General features: G+C 35.0%; 2 protein-coding genes across 5 annotated transcripts in view; one reads left to right on the forward strand and one right to left on the reverse strand.

The window, feature by feature from the left end:
- The window catches only part of FAM13A (family with sequence similarity 13 member A), a 196,013-nt gene that overhangs the window by 180,752 nt on the left and 2,398 nt on the right, over positions 1-12,863 (forward strand). The window contains exon 19 of the mRNA XM_074275298.1: positions 5,824-5,903. Within this exon, the coding sequence (XP_074131399.1) occupies positions 5,824-5,845 (22 nt within the window). The 3' untranslated portion in view covers positions 5,846-5,903. The remainder of the gene's footprint in view (positions 1-5,823; positions 5,904-12,863) is intronic.
- Positions 2,599-12,863, reverse strand: part of HERC3 (HECT and RLD domain containing E3 ubiquitin protein ligase 3) — a 163,885-nt gene continuing 153,620 nt past the window's right edge. For all 4 annotated transcript variants that reach the window (XR_012483493.1, XR_012483494.1, XM_074275296.1 and 1 more), the window contains one exon: positions 2,599-4,347. Coding sequence is in view for 2 of the 4 variants with exons in the window: in XM_074275296.1 (XP_074131397.1) it covers positions 4,139-4,347 (209 nt within the window). In the remaining 2 variants the exon portion in view is untranslated. The remainder of the gene's footprint in view (positions 4,348-12,863) is intronic.

Raw genomic sequence — 12,863 nt, forward strand, 5'->3', positions numbered from 1 at the left:
AGTCATTTTGTTTTTCTACCTCCAGGATCTGAGAATTGAAATTGGAGTGTGTGTGTGTGTGTTGCTCTATATCATGCAAAAACATCATATACTTAATGACTGTTGCACTTTGTGTTGTCTCCTTGTTCTGCCCTTCTAGCAAGAAAGCAAGCAGCCAAGGAGAAAGAACTACTGATGTTGTTCCAGTGACTCTGAAGTAGCCTATACACCGCCTCTCCCCACCCTACTTCCCAATTCAATGTTAGTCCTTAAGTCTGTAATATGGTCAAAAAATTACCAAAATATAAGGGCCCAATCAATCAATAGGTTTCTTTTTTTTCCCAGCACCTACTATGTGCCAGGCACTGTGCTATGGTTTAGGATACAAATATAAAGAATGAAACAATCCTACTTTCAATTAGCTCACCTCCAGTCCATAAACTATCTTCCTCCCTCGGTGACAATGTCCCCCAGACCCACAGGACTCAACAACTCACTGTTAATGGACATATTATTTATTAACAATAACAGAATCAGCCAAAAAATGTGAACAGTAATTAAAATTGTTTTAAAATATTTTGTCATAACCAAAGGTTGAATTTTTTCTTTCCTCCTTATACTTCCTCCAGTTGATATGAGGAAAATGGAAGAGAACGAGATTGAAATTTGAATCTTTTGGGGGGATTTTTCTAACATAGCATTGAGTAAGCAGACAGAAAAAAAAAGCAGTTGTACACTATTTTAGCTCTCACCATGAGTAGCATAGTCTAATAGTTCTCAAACTTTTGTTCTCAGTATTATTTTACGCTATAAAAAATTATTGAGGATCTGTCCAAAGAGTTTTTGCTTATGTAAGTTACATTTATATTTATCATATTAGAAATAAAAAAGAATTTTGAATTTATAGATCCTCCAAAAGGGTTTCAGAGATCCCCCAGGATTCTTTCTGAGAACCACTAGGCTGCAGTCTACCAAGTTCTGATCTCATCTATAGCCTTAAGCTTGCTGCTACTTGCTTCTGGAGTCCAACTATCTCTAGGCCATAACCACTGTGAAGCAGCTTCTGTCTTACTCTTGAACCCCTCTCCCCTAATGTTGGGAACAGCATTACCAGTCTCCTTCCTTCAAATCCAAGAGAAACTTCCAGAGACCAGGCTAGCTTCTTATTACTCTGAGTTATAGACTGTGGGAAACATCTGAGAAGTCCTGTCAAGTCCAAAAGAAACAGAAAACCTCTAATTCTGGGAAATGTATTACGACACACATTTCCTGGATCACCAGGTTTCTTTGGTGTTGTTCCTTTGAATCTTCCTGGTTACAGAATAAAAAGCTTGAGCTTCAAGAAGCCAGATTAAATCCCCATGGATCCTATCCTCAGGTCAGGGCTGGACCCTAAAAGCAGGGATAAAGGGAATGAAGGGAATCAAGAGACATTCTCCAAAAGATGGAGAGTAGGTTCTCAACTTTCATTTCTCTTGAGTTAAACTGGCGAGTTAAAAATCCTCTCTACCTCCTACTTTCTTCTAGTATCCTAATCCCTACTCACAACCTTGCCCTTCCAATCTATAAACTTTGCCTTTCTGTTTGTGTCTTGTGGAAGCTGGCTGTCACCAGGAAAAGTACTCACTTTTCACTGCTCGTCCCCTGTCATCCCTTCACCCACAACAATGCTTCCATTAGTGTCACCTTCCCATCTCTGGGTCATTTGCCATTCTTCAGGAGTTTGGTTCCGACCTCCAGTCCAAATCCCTGCCTTCGCACTTGAGAATTTCCATATGCATCTTGATGTATCGTCCTATATTCTGGCTTTCCAGTTCATCAACTTTCTTAACTTTTTGTTACCAACAGGAGCAATCAAAACTTTATATCACCATCACCCATAACATTTTACCTCCATAATTCAAAACTCCAGAATTCCTCACAGGATCACTTAATCATAGATTTTGAAGCTATAATAAACTTTAGAGACCCTCTTAGTATAACTATGCATTTTAGAGTTGAGGGAACTGAGGCAAAAACAAACTCGGTAACTTGTTCAGGGATACATACATACATACATACATACACACACAAATATAAATGTGTGTATATACATATGTATGCATCTATATATACAAATATATGTATGCATATATATTCACACATACATGATATATATGTGGAGGAGAAAGGTGAAATTTGAACTCAGGGTTTATGATTCCAAAACCATTGGTATTTCTACAGTATTCTTCCACCTCTCTTCTACTTCACTCCTCCTACATCTATTGTCCCTCCTGTCTATACTATATTCCTAAGTCTTCCCATTCTGCCTTACTTTGTTTCCTTCATGGCTTTGATGGATAAGTACCTCTATGTTATCTTTAGCTATTGAACTCTTATTCTCTTGCTTTATTGAGCTCTTTGATGACATTAGCACCCAGTACAGTGTCTAGCACTGGTAACTGCTGATAAAATGCTTCTTGATTAACTCATAGCTGTCAATATGTCATTGGTTGGGAAATTCAGGAGGGCATTCTTTTGGAAAGGACAATACACTAATTAATTTAGCAGAGAATTTAACATATTACCAAATCTGGCCCTATATTATCCATTTTATAGGTACAATGAAGAATAGTCTAATTTAAAACATCAGATTTATTGCATAATACCGAACAGTATGCACACACATAGAAAATAAACATTTCATATCCTTGTATTATAAAGAGACTGAAAAACTACCAATGTAGCAATCAGAGAAGTTTAGAAAACAAAAAGCAAAAGCAAAACCCTATATCCTTTTGTTGAGATGTGTAAAGTTTAATATCTTGTAATATCATGTGGTTCATAAATACTGCATATTATATAAATAAGTTTTTTTTCTAGTTTAGAAGGTCTTTAAAATTAGATTCATGTGAATTCTTTGATCATGAAGGACATTTTTTTCCATGATGTGGAAGGTAACAGAATTCCATTCCTTTGAGAAACATCTATGCAATTCAAACATAATCTCCCACTGTAATCAAGCATTTCAAATTTGCAAAACATAAGTTCTGTAATAAAGAATGTCCTTAATTTGCCAGCATTTACTGAAGAGGGAAGAAAAATCTGTCAAACAGAAATTTTACATTTTTAATGTAAATTTCAAAAGAAGCAATTGCATGCATCCTCTGAAGAGGAAGAACAAAGGAAAAGTTAAATAAAGTTAGAGAAAAAGGTTCAAAAGGGAAAGAGGGAAGGTTGAGAAAAAAGAAAAAGTGAGGGAAACTGAGTTAGAGAAAAACTGATTAGAAATTTCACATTGTTATGTATGGTTTATTGCTACTTTCTCCTGGCACAAGAGAGACTCTAAAAAACAAAACTTGCCAGGAAAGCAAGATAACTCACATTCTTTTTTTCAGAGGGACATGGCTATACGTGGCAGAAAGAACTAGCTTCCACTGAAATGCCAAGCTACTTTGCAAATCCTTCAGAAGGAAAAGGAAGGGGGCCATATTCATAAAAAAGGAATTTTATTTTGTTTTTCTCTGAAGCTCTTAAAAAAAAAAAAGTATACAAAGGTTCATTGTAAGTTCTCAAAGCTAGACCAAAGCCATAGACTGAAACCCAGTGGTTTAGAACTGTGACAGTCACTTCCTCCTGAGTATCAGAGCACTGGTTGGGGCTTTGAGTCAAAGCCAGCCAAATGCACCAGTAAAATTTCAAAGGCTTCCAAGAGAGTGAATGATTTAACATTCTTAGGTAAAGAAGAAAAGGTCAACAAGAAAGGAGCTTTTAGAAGAATGAAAGAACAGGATATTGGACAAGGAATAATTGTAAAGGGGGAAAGGCATCTAAAAATTGACAACTAGGAAATTGACTATTGTTTTATCCAGCAGCTCACCAACCACATTGGGAAGTGGGACAGCTGGAATGGAAGAGGCTGAATTTGAGAAGGTAGTTTTTATAAAATCTCCAAATGAGAGTCAATTCCCCATTCCCGAACCCACTCCACCCCCAACCCAAATGCTGATTTGTTAGAGTTTCACTGCTTTGATATCCCTAGAAACATATCACTGAGATGCAGTCTTCAAATATTTCAACCAATTCGATTGCACAAATCCAGAATAAAAATCACTCCATGTGTTCTTCTGCACAAGGCCCAGTGTGGGCATTGGGGTAGGGCAGGTGAACTTGGGGTGTCTCAGGCTAAACTAAATCCCTCATAGTGGTCAATAGCCTGTGTTAGGCGTATATTCAGGATCTCCTTGCTGCTGTATTTGGGTAGATCTAGAAGATTGTAGCAAGTATGAGCCACAGGCAAATATTCCTCCCCACTGGTTGTGGACTGGATGATGATTCGCAGGCTTGACATTCCATAGATAGGGATCCGGTCACTGCCTGTCAGAAATACTGAGAATAATGGGATAAGATATTAAACCACAGCCAAGCAAAAAAAGAGTGACAATCCCCAGTGGTGTTTTTGTTTAATCCTGATTCATTTCTATTAATGCCGAAAACACATCACATATGTATGTGCTGAACGTGTCATTATTTCTTTTTCTAAAACTTATTTTCTTTTTCATTTATGGAATAACAAGTATTTTTATAACATAGTATAATAAAAAAGATGACTACACATGAATCTGTAAATCCAGTATGCATAACTATTACTTCTTTTAAATATATAATAAAATTATTATGTAAATTTCTTTCCTCCTCCTTTAAGTACTCCAGAATCCAACACAGATAATAAAATAGTAGCGTTAGAAGGGACATCCATAGCCATCTAGTCCAACCAATAGATGATAATCTCTTATAAGAGCAGGGACTATCTTTTGCCTAACACTACATCCCAGCTTCGTACAGTGCCTGACACACAGCTTGTTGACTGACTTGGTAACCCTATACAAAGTCATCATCATGATTTCATGGTCCACACTTATGATTTCATTGGTGTAGGGAATCCCCATTGAAAAAACTCTACCAATGCAAGTCAAAGTCTCCACTTCTGTGAACTGTACTCTCGTGGCTCTGAGAAGCCTCAACTGATCTTTTGAAACTGCATCAGGCTTTGGACTCCTACACCTCCTGAGCTCCCTTTGCTCCTCTGATTGAAGGGCTGGAAGATGAAGAAAAGGATTCCTCCCAAAGCGTCCATGGATTTGAGCCCTGCCATCTCTTTATTTCCATCAGCCATACTCCTTTCGATTGGATTCCAATATGCCCCATCCCTCGGTCTTCAATCTTCCCGCTCTCCATAAAGCATATGACATTGTTGCCCTAAATGCTCTCACATTTCTAGGTTTATATTAACACTAGCTTTCGCCTTCTTTCTACAGGAATAGTAATCAACTCAACCTTCATTTCAGGAAAAGAAGTTTTGAGCTATAGCCCTATGATCTAACTTACCATCCCTATGTCTTATTTTTCCTAGCCATCTTCTCTTATATGTGTGGTCTCTCCCATTTGATAACCAACTAAGGATTTCTGAAGCTGACACTATCCTGATTGGGAGAGTCCAGTGTTTTCCAGTGTTTTCAGTCTAGTAACCCCATTCTCCATCCTCCCATCCTTCCACTTTCCAGCAACAATGTCATATTGTGCATTATGTCCATAATTAATTTAACTCATTTATTTTAATAAAATTAATAAATTATATTAATTAAATATATTAATTAAAATTAATATAATTGTATATCAATTAATATTAATATAATAAATTTAATAAAATTAATAATTAATTTAACTCATTTAAGAAAGAGATTGTAATTAACAGCACTAATCAACAACTAAACAATGGTCAAATAAGCCCCCAAACCCTAGAAATAGCAATGCAGATGAAGAGGAGGAATGGGAAATTAATATATTTTTTGTTTGCATTTCCAGCATTTACAACTATGGCATGTGAAGCCATTATGGAAGGAAATTGTCCTTGAGGAGATATGACCTGGAAACCCCCTTTGCAGGTACCAAACCTCCTACCTTTTTAGCTATAATAATAACTAGCATTTTATTATACTTTAAGATTTATAAACCACTATACATATTATCTATCTGACATAACTCCCACAACAATCCTGTGAAAGAGATGTTATTCTTATCTCATTTTAGTAGTGAGGAATCAGAAGTTTTATCAGGGTTACACAAATTAAGGGTCTATAGCAGAATTCAGATTCAGGTCTTCCCAATCTTCCATAGTTATGACCTGAAAAAGAAATGGCTTTTTTTTGCAACTGAAGCTCTTGGCACTATCAAATGGTTCATCAGAAACTGATATAATATTATTAATGGAAATGACATTAAAAAATAAATACCGCTTTTGCGTCTATACCCTGAAAACTGGATAGCATTCCCCATCTGATATTTAGCTAACTCCTTCTATTGTCTCCTCCATTAGAATGAGAGCTCCTTTAAAAAAGGTTTTAAAAATTATTTTAACATGTAGTTGGGGGAACATTTTTTTTAAATGTGGAAAGATTTTAAGAATATGGTAGATATCAGAAAATTTTAATCTCTCCAGTTTTCCCTCACAAACAAAATAAAATTATGCCTCAAGGTGAACAAAGACTGGTAAAAAGCAAATAAGATTTGGGGCAAAATAGGGATTCTCTATGAACAAGCCAGGAAGACGCAAAGAAAGATCTCAGGGCTGAGCTTTAACCCATGTGAAGAGTAAACATTTCCAGGCTAGGTCTTCAGAAACTGCGAACAGCAGTCCTGGGAGCCCTGGGATAAGTGGATTTGAAGAGAGCCTCAAACTAAAACTCAGGAATTTTCATCTCCCAGACAGTACAAGTGGGGAGGTGGGAGTCTGAGTCCCAGAAGACTAAGGAAACTTCTGCTGATTAAAATTGCCAGTACCAGATGTGTTGCTGGACCGGCCCTGGGCTAGAAAGAACCAGCACACCTTGTGAGTGCAAAAGCAGTGAGTCAAGGATGCTATTGCCTGCGGGCACTTGAAGAGGGTGGAGCTTTTAGTTTATGGTTCCAAGGTGAAGTGAAGCTAAAGGCACCATTCCCTCAATTCCAGGATTAGAGGTACTCACACTAATAGTTCTTATTTAAAAAAAAAAAAAAAATTAACAGGCAAAGTAAAAAGAATCTACCCACAGAAACTTACTATGATAATAGGGAAGACTGGGATTCATCTTCAGAGAAGGACAGTGAAGTGTTTAGGAAAAAAAAAAAAAAGCTTCTTCAATACCAGAGTAATGTTAAATGGCTACCTACCCAGAAGTGAATTTATAGAACTAAAAAAACAAAAAAACAAAAAAACTTTCAAAAATCATGTGAGAGATTGAAAAATAAAATAAAAACCATCCAAGAAAACAAGAAGATTATGAAAAAAAAGTTAACCAACTAGAAAAGACTCAAAAAGAAGAAAATAATTCTTTGAAAATTAGAATTGAGCAAAGAGGAGCCAGTGAGGCTATAAGAGACCAAGAAATAACAAAAGAAAATACAAAGAATGAAAAAACAGATGAGAATGGGAAATATCTTTTAAGAAAACAAGAGATCTGGAGAACAGATCAAGAAGAGAAAACATAAGAATAATAGGACCACCTGAAAGCTGCGACCAAAAAAAGAATGTTGACACAATACTACAAGAAATAATCAAAGTGTCCTGAAGTGATAAAACAAGAGGAGAAAGTAGAAACAGAAAAAAATCCATTGATCACCACCTCAAAGAGATCCTACAAGGAAAACACATAAGAATATTATTGCTAACTTTCAAAACCCCTAGATCAAAGAGAAAATTTTACAAAAAATAAACAACCACCACCACCACAAAAACAATTCAAATATGCTGAAGCATATTTACATATATATACAATTAGAATTGTACAGAACTTTTGAGCAACTACAATAAAAAACTGCAGTCCTGGCATATTATATATCAACAATCAAAAGAATTAAGCCTATGGTCAAAAATATCATATCCAATAAAACTAAGCATAATATTGGACAAAAAATTGGACATTTAATGAACTTACAGATTTTCAAGATATTGTCTCAACCAAAACTGAATTCAATAATTAATGCATAAGAGCCAACATTAAAGTCTAATTTCAAGGGACTCAACAAGGACAAACTGATTTTGTTATACATGGAAATTAAACCATATTTCTAAAACTAACATCAGTTAGTTTAGCTCTGATTGGGGCAGAGCTATGTATGCTGTAACTCTAAAAAGCAAAACTATCTAGAAAAGGTAAAAATAGGGGCACCAAGATGGCATAAAGCACTGTCCTCGAAGTCAAGAGGACCTGAGTTCAAATTCAGCCTCAGACACTTAACAATAGCTGTATGACCGTGGGCAAGTCACTTAATTCCAACTGCCTCACAAATTAATAAATACTATAAAAATGAGGTACAGAGGAAAAACCAATCCAGACGTATTAGATGGGAGAGGAGAAATGGTAGTTCTGAAAACCTCTTTACATCAGAAATGGATTAAATAGGGAATAATACATAGGAATACCTTTAAGGGTATTACACTCTCCAAAATTTATAAAGAAATAAGGGGGGAGGGAATAGGAGAAAGTATAGAAGGATGTGGCAATAGGACAAGATGTGTAGATTAATGGGGAAAGGGATAAAGACGGAGACAAAGAGTGTCTTAGAATAAGATAAGATCGAAATGGGTTCATGATCTAGACATAAAGGATGATATTATAAACAAATTAGAAGAACACAGGATAGTTTACCTCTAAGATTTGTGGAGGAGGAAGAAATTTGTGACCAAAGAAGAACCAGAGATTATTATTGATCATAAAATAGATAATTTTGATTATGTTAAGTTAAAAAGTTTTTATACAAACAAAACTAATGCAGGCAAGATTAGAAGGGAAATATTTTTATATCCAAAAGATCTGATAAAAGGTTTCATTTCTAAAATACATAAAGAATTGATTCAAATTTATAATAGTTCAAGCCATTCTCCAAGTGATAAATCCAAAGGATATGAACAAAGAATTTTCAGATGAAGAAACTGAAACTATTTGTAGTCACACGAAAAGGTGTTCCAAAGCACTATTGATCAGAGAAATGCAAATTAAGACAACTCTGAGATAGCACTACACACCTGTCAGATTGGCTAAAATGACAGGAAAACATAAAGACAAATGTTGGAGGGGATGTGGGAAAACCAGAGCACTAATCCATTGTTGGTGGAACTGTGAACAGATCCAACCATTCTGGAGAGAGTTTGGAACTATGCTCAAAAAGTTATCAAACTGTGCACACCCTTTGATCAGCAGTGTTTCTACTGGGCTTATATCCCAAACAGATCCTAAAGAAGGGAAAGAGACCCACATGTGCAAAAATATTTATGGCAACCTTCTTTGTAGTGGCAAGAAACTAGAAACTGAGTGGATGCCCATCAATTGGAGAACGGCTGAAAAATTATGGTATATGAATGTTATGGAATATTATTGCTCTGTAATAAATGACCAGCAGGATGAATACAGAGAGGCTTGGAGAGACTTACATGAACTGATGCTGAGTGAAATGAGCAAAACCAGGAGATCATTATACACGTCAACAAGACTATACAACAATCAATTCTGATGGACATAGTTCTCTTCAACAATGAGATAATTCAAACCAATTCCACTTGTTCAGTGATGAAGAGAGCCATCTACACCAAGAGAGAGGATTATGGGAAATGAGTGTGGATCACAACAATGCATTCTCACTCTCTCTGTTGTTATTTGCTTCTATTTTGTATTTTCTCAGTTTTTCTTTCTCTTCCTTCTTGATCTGATTTTTCTTGTGCAGCAAGATAACTGTATAAAGTTATCTTTATATTGGATTTAACATGTATTTCAATATATTTAACATGTATTGGACTACCTGCTAGCTAGGGGAAGGGATGGGGGGAAGGAGGGGAAAATTTGGAACAAAAGGTTTTGCAAAAAAAAAAAAAACAAGCTTTAATAAAAAATATAAAATGGGGTACAGAAGAGTGCTTAGATTAATGTGAATGAGATAAAGAGGGAAGAAAAAGGTGAGGGGAGAAGATAAGGGAGGAATCTATAGGGGGGAGGTTAAATAATAGCAAAGTATAATAAACAGCAAAACTAAAGCAAAAGAGTTAGCAGTGATAGGAAATAAGAAATATATACAAACACAATAACAAGAATAAGTAATAGAATTCATTGGGGTGGGAGAGTAGGACTACAAGTAATCATTGACCTCAGACAAAGTCAAATTTAAAGATTCAATCAAGAGAGAAAACTACATTATAAGTCAGAAATATTAATATCACTTTAGATGCGTATCTAAGTATATATAAATGCATATGTATGTGTGTATGTATGCATGTAGGTGTGTGTGTATGTGTATATACATATATATGTGTGGGAAAATATGTATGTGTGTGCATGTTTATCTGTAGCCTGCTTGGGGGAAGAAAAAGGGGTAAGTAGAGGGGGAAAGAATAAAGTTAAAAGCACACAGCAAAGAATAAAAGAAAAACTACAAGGAAGCAAAGAAAAAATGGACAGAAATGAATATAATGTCTTCTATTACTGCATATGCTTGCTTGAAGTGGAAATCTATTGTAACATATTTGAAATCCTCTCTCATGTTTTGCTGGACACATGACAATTTTTAAAATTTTCCTTTTTCTACCTTTCTTTTTCTATTTTATTTTTTCTTGGAGTGGAGTCAAGATGGTAAAGAGTAGAGAGGTCTTTGTCTGAGCTCTTCCTGGCTTCCCTCAGATCAATATCAGATCAAGCCGCTGAACAGATTTTGTAGTAAAAGCAAAATGCAAAAAGGACTTTAAAAAGCTAACTGAAGAAAATAATTTACTAAAAATTAGAATTGAATAAATGGAAGTAAATGACTCAATGAGACATCAAACAAAATCAAAAAATAATAAAAATTTTAAAATGGAAGAAAACGTAATACCTCATCAGAAAAACAATTGACCTGGAAAATCATTTCAGAAAAGCCAATTTAAGAATTATTGGATTACCTGAAAATCACAATGAAAAAAAAGAGCCTAGACAACATTTTTCAAAAAATCATCAAGTATCTTTCAAGAAATCATCAAGGAAAACTACCCTTATGTCATGGAACTAGAGAGTAAAATAGCCATTGAAAGAATCTAATCTATTACCTTCTGAAAGAAACCCCAAAATGAAAACTCCAAGGAAAATCAGAAATTTCAGAATTAACAGATCAAGGAAAAAATACTGCAAGCAGAAAGAAACAATTCAAATATTGAGGAGACACAATCAGGATTACCCAGGACCTAACAGCTTCCACTTTAAAGGACTGAAGAGCCTGGAATATGATATTCTAGAGGATAAGTGTGCACTGCAGTCAAGAATCAATTATCTAGCAAAATTAAGCATTATGTTTTAGGGGAAAAGATAGACATTCAGTGAAATAAGGGATTTTCATTTAATTTGATGAAAAAACAAGAACTGAACAGAAAATTTGATCTTCAAATATAGAACTCAAGAGAAGCATAAAAAGATAAAAAGGCAAGGAAAAAAAAATTGAGGGAAAGGATAGGAGCATTGTGTGAACCTTAATCTCATCAAATTAGGCTCAAAGAAAGAACTACATATTTAGTTTCTTAGAGAAACTTGTTTCACCCTATAGGGAAGTAAGAAAGAAAAGGGGAGAGGAAAAGGAGAGGGGCTGTAAAAGGGGAGGGCAGATTGAGAGAGGTGATGGTCAAAAGCAAAATACTGGGTAGGAAGGAAAGGGGGAAAATAAAGAGAAAAGTATAATTTGGGGAAAGCAAGATGACAGGAAATACAGAGTTAGTAATTTTAAATGTGAATGTGAATGGGATGAACTCTCCCATAAAATGGAAGCAGACACCAGACTGGATTAAAAGTCAGAATCCTACAATATGTTGTTTACAAGAAACACATTTAAAGCAGAGCAATACATACAGAGTAAAAGTAAAAGGCTGAAGTAGAATCTATTATGCTTCAGCTGAAGTTTAAAAAAAAAAAAAAAAAGCAGGGGTCCCAATCCTGATCTCAGATCAAGCAAAAGCAAAAATAGATCTAATTAAAAGAGATAAGGAAGGAAACTACATTTTAAAAGAGATAAGGAAGGAAACTACATTTTGCTAAATGATACCATAGATAATGAAGTAATATTAATACTAAGCATACATGGACTAAATGGTATAGCATCCAAATTCCTAGAGAAGTTGTTAAGAGAGATGCAAGAAGAAATAGACAGCAAAACTATATTAGTGGGAGTTCTCAACCTTGCTCTCTCAGAACTAGATAAATTGAAACGCAAAATAAATAAGAAAGAAGTTAAGGAGGTAAGTAGAATTTTAGCGAAGTTAGGTATGATAGACCTTAAGAGAAAATTGAATGGGGACAAAAAGGAATATACTTTTTTCTCGGTGGTACATGGAACTTACACAACAAGTGACCATGTATTAGGGCATAAAAACTTCAAAATCAAATGCAAAAAAGAGAGAAATAGCAAATGCATCTTTTCCAGATCATGATGCAATATAAGTTACATATAATAAAGGGCCAGAGAAAAATAAACAAAAAATTCATTGGAAACTAAATAATCTAATCCTAAAGAATGAGTGGGTGAAACAAATCATAGATACAAGTGATAATTTTATCCAAGAGAATGACAATAAGGAGACAACATACTAAAATTTATGGGATGTAGCCAAAGCAGTTTTAAGGGGAAATTTTATATTTTGTTTTTTCTTATTTTATATTTAGTTTTAGATAAATATTTTTTGAAAGAATGTGAATTCCTCTTTCAAATAACTCCTATTGGGAGTGGGGGAGGTTCATGATATTTTCCATAACAGTCCCACAACTGTCCCTTTAATTCCCTCACATCCTCACAAGACAACCTCCCATTTGGCTCTGATCACTTCTTTTCTATATTATCACAATAATCTATTCCTTTTTTTT

Source organism: Sminthopsis crassicaudata, chromosome 6, assembly GCF_048593235.1.
Source record: "Sminthopsis crassicaudata isolate SCR6 chromosome 6, ASM4859323v1, whole genome shotgun sequence".
In the NCBI taxonomy this organism is placed as follows: Eukaryota; Metazoa; Chordata; class Mammalia; order Dasyuromorphia; family Dasyuridae; genus Sminthopsis; species Sminthopsis crassicaudata.